The 5,494-nt window shown below is 42.3% G+C and overlaps 1 protein-coding gene across 3 annotated transcripts in view; it reads right to left on the bottom strand.

Moving 5' to 3' along the window:
- Positions 1-6: 6 nt before the first annotated feature.
- Positions 7-5,494, bottom strand: part of mybpc2a (myosin binding protein Ca) — a 36,334-nt gene continuing 30,846 nt past the window's right edge. For all 3 annotated transcript variants that reach the window (XM_023413825.2, XM_087175968.1, XM_087175967.1), the window contains 5 exons: positions 4,713-4,852; positions 2,947-3,106; positions 1,544-1,680; positions 499-685; positions 7-180 (listed from right to left, as the gene is read on the bottom strand). In XM_023413825.2, the coding sequence (XP_023269593.1) occupies positions 146-180; positions 499-685; positions 1,544-1,680; positions 2,947-3,106; positions 4,713-4,852 (659 nt within the window). In that variant the 3' untranslated portion in view covers positions 7-145. The remainder of the gene's footprint in view (positions 181-498; positions 686-1,543; positions 1,681-2,946; positions 3,107-4,712; positions 4,853-5,494) is intronic.

Here is a 5,494-nt window from a genome sequence, read left to right as displayed (position 1 = left end):
GGGGTGCTGGGGGAGGGAGGGGGGCTATTGGCTTTAGTGCCTCACCAGTGATCTATTCTAATCATATTTATTCATGACTATCCCGTTATACATAATCCATTACTATTCCTGTTCAACTGTATCCTCTGCTGTTTCGTGCTGTCGCTCATTTCTTCGCCTCCTGTCCTTTCTCTTGTATGGCTGCGGAGAAAAAGAGAAATTTTAATCGGCATGAGAGGCCGGTAGATCATCCTGTTGAAAGAGACTACAGCACTCAAGAGTCGTCTGTGGCTCTGAAACTTTAACTGACAAATACAATAAGGTGATTTATTTTTAGCGCAGGCAGGCTCGAATTTCAGCTGCGGTTTCACAAACAAGAGATCAGTCAAAGGGTTGAGGAGATGGAGATTTGTCATGCTGAGCTTTATTGAAGACTGTCAGAGAAAAAACCCAGGTCGCACTCCAGTTCACTGCTTTTGGATCTGTGGCATTATGGGAAGAGAATTTCAGGCAGCGTACCTCGAACCTCCAGCTTGCACTCCACCTCGTCCTGCCCGAGATCGTTGATGGCCCTGCAGGAGTATCTGCCCCCGTCAAACAGGCTAGGCTTGCGGATGTTCAGAGTCAACACACCCTGGTTGTTCTGCATCAGGAACTTGGGATCTTCACCGATGATCATATTGTTCTTCATCCAAATGATCTTTGGCTGAGGAAACGGTGTGTTTGAGGAGGAGGAGGAGGAGGAGGCAAAAATTAGTGGGATGGAGGAGAGAAAAAGGAGGAGGGAGTGTATAAACAGAGCGAGGGATGTTAGAGAGGAGGGGAGGAGAGGGAAGAGGGAAGGGGTGAAATTAGGTCAACATTTCGGCTTGACAAATCTTTGCCGATTCGGCGGGATATAAAAAAAAAAAAACGTGTGTTCAAAGATCTTTCTGCTCCACCTCTTGTTCTAGCTTCAGACATAAAAATACACTTCTGCTGCAAAGGCATCAATATCCTCTCTGACTGTTCCCCACTCACTGTTTGACACTTTAAACTTGCATGCTCGCTCTGAAAAACACAAAGCGTGAAATCTGTGGCGTACCCTCGCAGCAGAGCGACCAGGGGCCAATGTCGGTGAAGTGTATGCAGGCTGGGTGGAGCTAAAGTGCTGTAGTGTATATTTTGTATACAGCTGGGACATTGCGTCGTACTGTATAATTCACAGCTTTCTAGGCTGAATCCTTTAGTTTTCTAATATTTTATATAATAATGGTCCATATTTTTCTATTCTTCAGATTCATATTTTATATAGTTACGTTTTTAAAAGTATAAACTGGATCTACATCTGGATCAGCAACAACATAAACATATTGAAATAATAAGAGTAAATAATTTGACAGTTTTCGTGAGGAGAGGTCCATGAACTAACTTTCAATCAAATTCCATTGAAATACGTGAAGTATTTTTTTTTTTTTAATCGATTAATCAAAACATAGAAAATAATCTCCACTCAAAAGGCCAGAACTGGTTGAGAAAGGAATGGCTTCCCTGACACACACTTTTCCTGCAGAGACGTTCATACCTTGGGGTGGCCGCGGACGGCACAGCTGATGGCGGTGGTGTAACCCGCAACCACACTTCTGTCCACCAGGGGCGCTGTGAACTTGGGGGATCTGCTCATGTCCTTCTCCTTGAAGGGTGCAGGGTTATAGTCCAAACCTGGACAGGCGGAAAAGTGGTTTGTGTATTAACTTAATCTTAGGAACACAAAGCGAGGTGCAGACCAGCATGAGCTTCAAGTGCAAGTCTGTGAAAATTGAGAATTTAGTTTTTGGCTTCCATCAGGACGGCCTCTGAGGCTGTTTCCAGCTTCCTCATATGAAGCATGTGAGGTTGGAAGAATACAGAATTAGTTGCATTTTACATTTGCTCATTTAGATGCTTTTACCCAAAGGGACTTACAAGAGAGAGACAGCACTTAAGCTTCAGTGCAGAAGGAAACCTTGGTGGAAGTGCTAACTACTGCATCTATGCGATAAGTGCAAGGAGATCGGGTAAAGAAATGCACCAAGAGTACGTACATATAGACATACATACAAGTGATAGTTAGGGTGTAAGTTTGCTTGTTTTAAGAATGGATATTAAACCTTTTTACCCCTTGATGGATTAAGATGAAAGATGCTTTGCACCATGGTCACTGATGTTTCTGTTCTGTATACGTGAAATCTCTGGTGATTTGTCAATAGTCTGTATAAGGAAAGCAGAAATGGCCTTAGACACCATTTGTTGAATGAAGCAAGGGTAGGACTAGGACTCTGTCGAAGAACTGAGTAAAACATTCAAATTCAAATGCTTAATTGATAACCTACTGTGTTGTTTTGCTTTTAATACCATACCACATTCTGTTACACTGGCAAATTGTTTTAATTTGGCGATCACGATTTTTAATTATCTGGAGAGAGGAAACGGACTTTTGCTTCATCCTGAGGTCAGGTGGGCAACTATGATCAACAATTCTCACAATTTTATAGGCCAGACTGCTCCTTGGAACACAAAAGAGATTGGCTGGTTGGCTGCCAAATCTTCTGGTGGAGTAAGCAAATGCAACAACACAACAACATTAGCAGCATTTGGCTGGTGGCAGGTGTTAATTTCCCAGCCTAGTTGCTTTCATAATCCGCGGCCAGTATTAAAATGTTATTAAACAGTCTGTCAAAGAATATTTCCGTTAAGCACAATCCCTGTGAATTCATTTTCTTTATATTATTTGTAAGTTGTTAATTACGACCAACAATTATGTTAAAAGTCATATAACATTCATTTTATCATGTGCATTGTTAACCACCATTCCTGACGACTTTCTTCTTATACTATATCTTAATAAATATATCGTGACCAACAGCTCAGCATGCGTCACATGTTCCTTGGCATCAAAAGCAGCAGTACCATGTTACGGAGCACGGTGCTCTGCAGGGGTCTCATTACCTGATTTGGTGATGATGGCGGTGTTCTTGCTGATGCCAGCGTCGTCGCTGAGGCCACAGATGTTTTCGCTGAACACTCGAAAGGAATACTCGTTCCCCATGACCAGGTCAGACACAGTGCAGCTGGGCCTGCGGTTGTGCTCATAGACCGTGAACCATTCCTGATGTGAGAGAGAGACAGAAAGAGAGAGAGAGAGAGAGAGAGAGAGAGGGGTGGGGGAGAAGCAGAGGTTCAGAGAGGCTTATGGCTGAGGCTGAGATCTGGATAAGCTGAAGAATCTTCTATCCCCAGCATCCATGTTCCTCTAGTCCACCGTCCAGTCGATTCATAACACATAATGACCATGACGGTACAGTCGGGCTTTGCAGCTACACGGCAAACCTCCAAGCAGGTACGGATAGAAGCGTCAAAAGGCATCGATGCAAGTGTTTATCTTTCCAGTCCATACTCCGGTTGCACCTTCTCTTCCTGTGTCTTGTATCTTCACTGCATACTACAAACCATCAGGCGGCTGTCCCTATTCATTTGAAATTTGAACATGGGTAAAATATTCAATCCATAATCAACTGTCCCTCTGAGCTAGTGCACACTGTGTTGCCCTGCCAGTCAACCAGGCTGTTGCTCTTTTCCCCAAAAACACAAAATTGGAAACTAAAGGGCAAATAACCATCTGAAAAATAAAGCAAGGACACTGTTTGGATTTGACATCATAGTTGGAACAATCGTGGGTAAAAGTAAAGATGTTTGCTTGTTGAAGTGTAAAATGCAACTGCCTTAAACTGAAGTTATACTTGCACACAAGTGTTCGTACGTGTTTTTTTATACTTGTGCGGACAGGCCGTATAACGTACACGTTCACTAGAAAACAGGGTAACGTTTCGAAATGTAGAACAAATCAGAATACCAAAACCCTTTGCATTTTATGTGTAATAATAATAATAATAATAATAATATAAATTCATAAACTTCATTTATATAGCACTTTTGTTAACAGGGGAATTTAAAAAACGGCAATTAAAAGAAAAGATCATAAAACAGAAGGTGATGAAATAAAGGAATATAATAATAATACACAAAAATATAATTGTGTATATAGTTGGAAAATCAAACACAAGAATATATCAAACATTCATAAAAGCTTTCATGTAAAAGAATGTTTTGAGTCTTGATGATGCTGCCCCGCTCACCTTTCATCACTTGCCGAGACGTAGGAATAACCAGCAGAGCTCCATCCACCGGTCTAAGTGAACACCCAGGCGCATATGGGGTTATTAAGTTTTGGATATAATTTGGAGCAAGACCATTTAATGTATCAGTGTGTTTCCGCAGGAGCTTACTTCCAGTTTACAGTGACGTTAACTGTCACAGCAACATTAATTCTATACTTTACATGAGATAAAATAATTCATTATTATTATAAATAATTAGAATAAGTCGAACTAATAGTGTGTAAATCGTGTAATATTTTTAGATTATTAACCGGCTCTCATGTTAGCTCCTGCTGGATACATTAACTAACGCTCGAGTCAACTGTGTTGTCAACACAGTTAGGGGATATTACTGAGCAGTTAGTTAAGACTAGTTAACAAATAGCAGGAAAGCATGCAGACCTAAAAGTGACAAACATTAACCTTTTTTTTTCCTGTTAAGAAGCTTTACATAAAAAAAAAGAGACAGTGTTGCTCAGGCCTCCAATATGGCAGCCAGTGAGTTAAGTCGCCTGAACCCCTACATCGACACGCCCATGCATTTCTCGTCACGTGTACCTTCGTCGTCTTGTCAGACTTCTGAATGGTGTAGCCGATAATCTCACAGTTGCCGTCGTCTTTGGGCGGCTTCCAATCCAGCGCGGCGTTGAAACCCCACACGTCTGTGACATGTACTGCGATGGGAGGACCGGGCTTTTCTGGTGGGATCATGAGAGGAGACAGAGTTGGAGGATTTTGTGTGAAACTGTGAACGAGACAAGTTCATTAGGCAGTCATGAGCAGGAGAGAACATACTGTACAGCTGGTGGAGATAACTAACTCTTTCTCCCTGCCTGGGTAGAGATGCGGGGAAGCTTTTAGAGGTACAGAGATTGATAAACAGATCTGGAGTAGGGAAGTCCCGTGGAGAGAAAGAAGTCAACACTTGCAGCAGAAGAGATTTGGCAAAAATTGACAGATTAGCAGAGCAGAAAACAAAGGTTCAAGGAAAGTCGGTGATAGATGCATACATTACTGGGAAAACTGTGTTGGCATAGAGCTGGCAAACTGAGAAATAGCACTCTTTGTCTGCGCGGATTACAGAGCAGAAGAATGCAGTGTGTTTATCATCGATCCCTCTGTGTGGCCTGTGCTATACACAGCGGCGTACAGAAATACTGTACAACATAGTAATGTATTTGTCATTAATCTTGCTCTGCACGCGCTCCTCTGTGGAGTACAGTACAAACTGTGAGCAGTACAACTGTTTTTGCCTGTTAATCCTTCCTGCAATGTCTCCTGCTGAAAGAGTGTGGTGACACCTCAGTTGAGGGGGGTGGGGGGTGTGTGTGTGTGTGTGT

This window comes from Seriola lalandi, unplaced genomic scaffold (assembly GCF_002814215.2).
Source record: "Seriola lalandi dorsalis isolate HSWRI2012SDOR001 ecotype SW California unplaced genomic scaffold, Sedor1 jcf7180002054519, whole genome shotgun sequence".
Taxonomy (NCBI): domain Eukaryota; kingdom Metazoa; phylum Chordata; class Actinopteri; order Carangiformes; family Carangidae; genus Seriola; species Seriola lalandi.
This window is presented reverse-complemented; position numbering and strand designations above follow the sequence as displayed.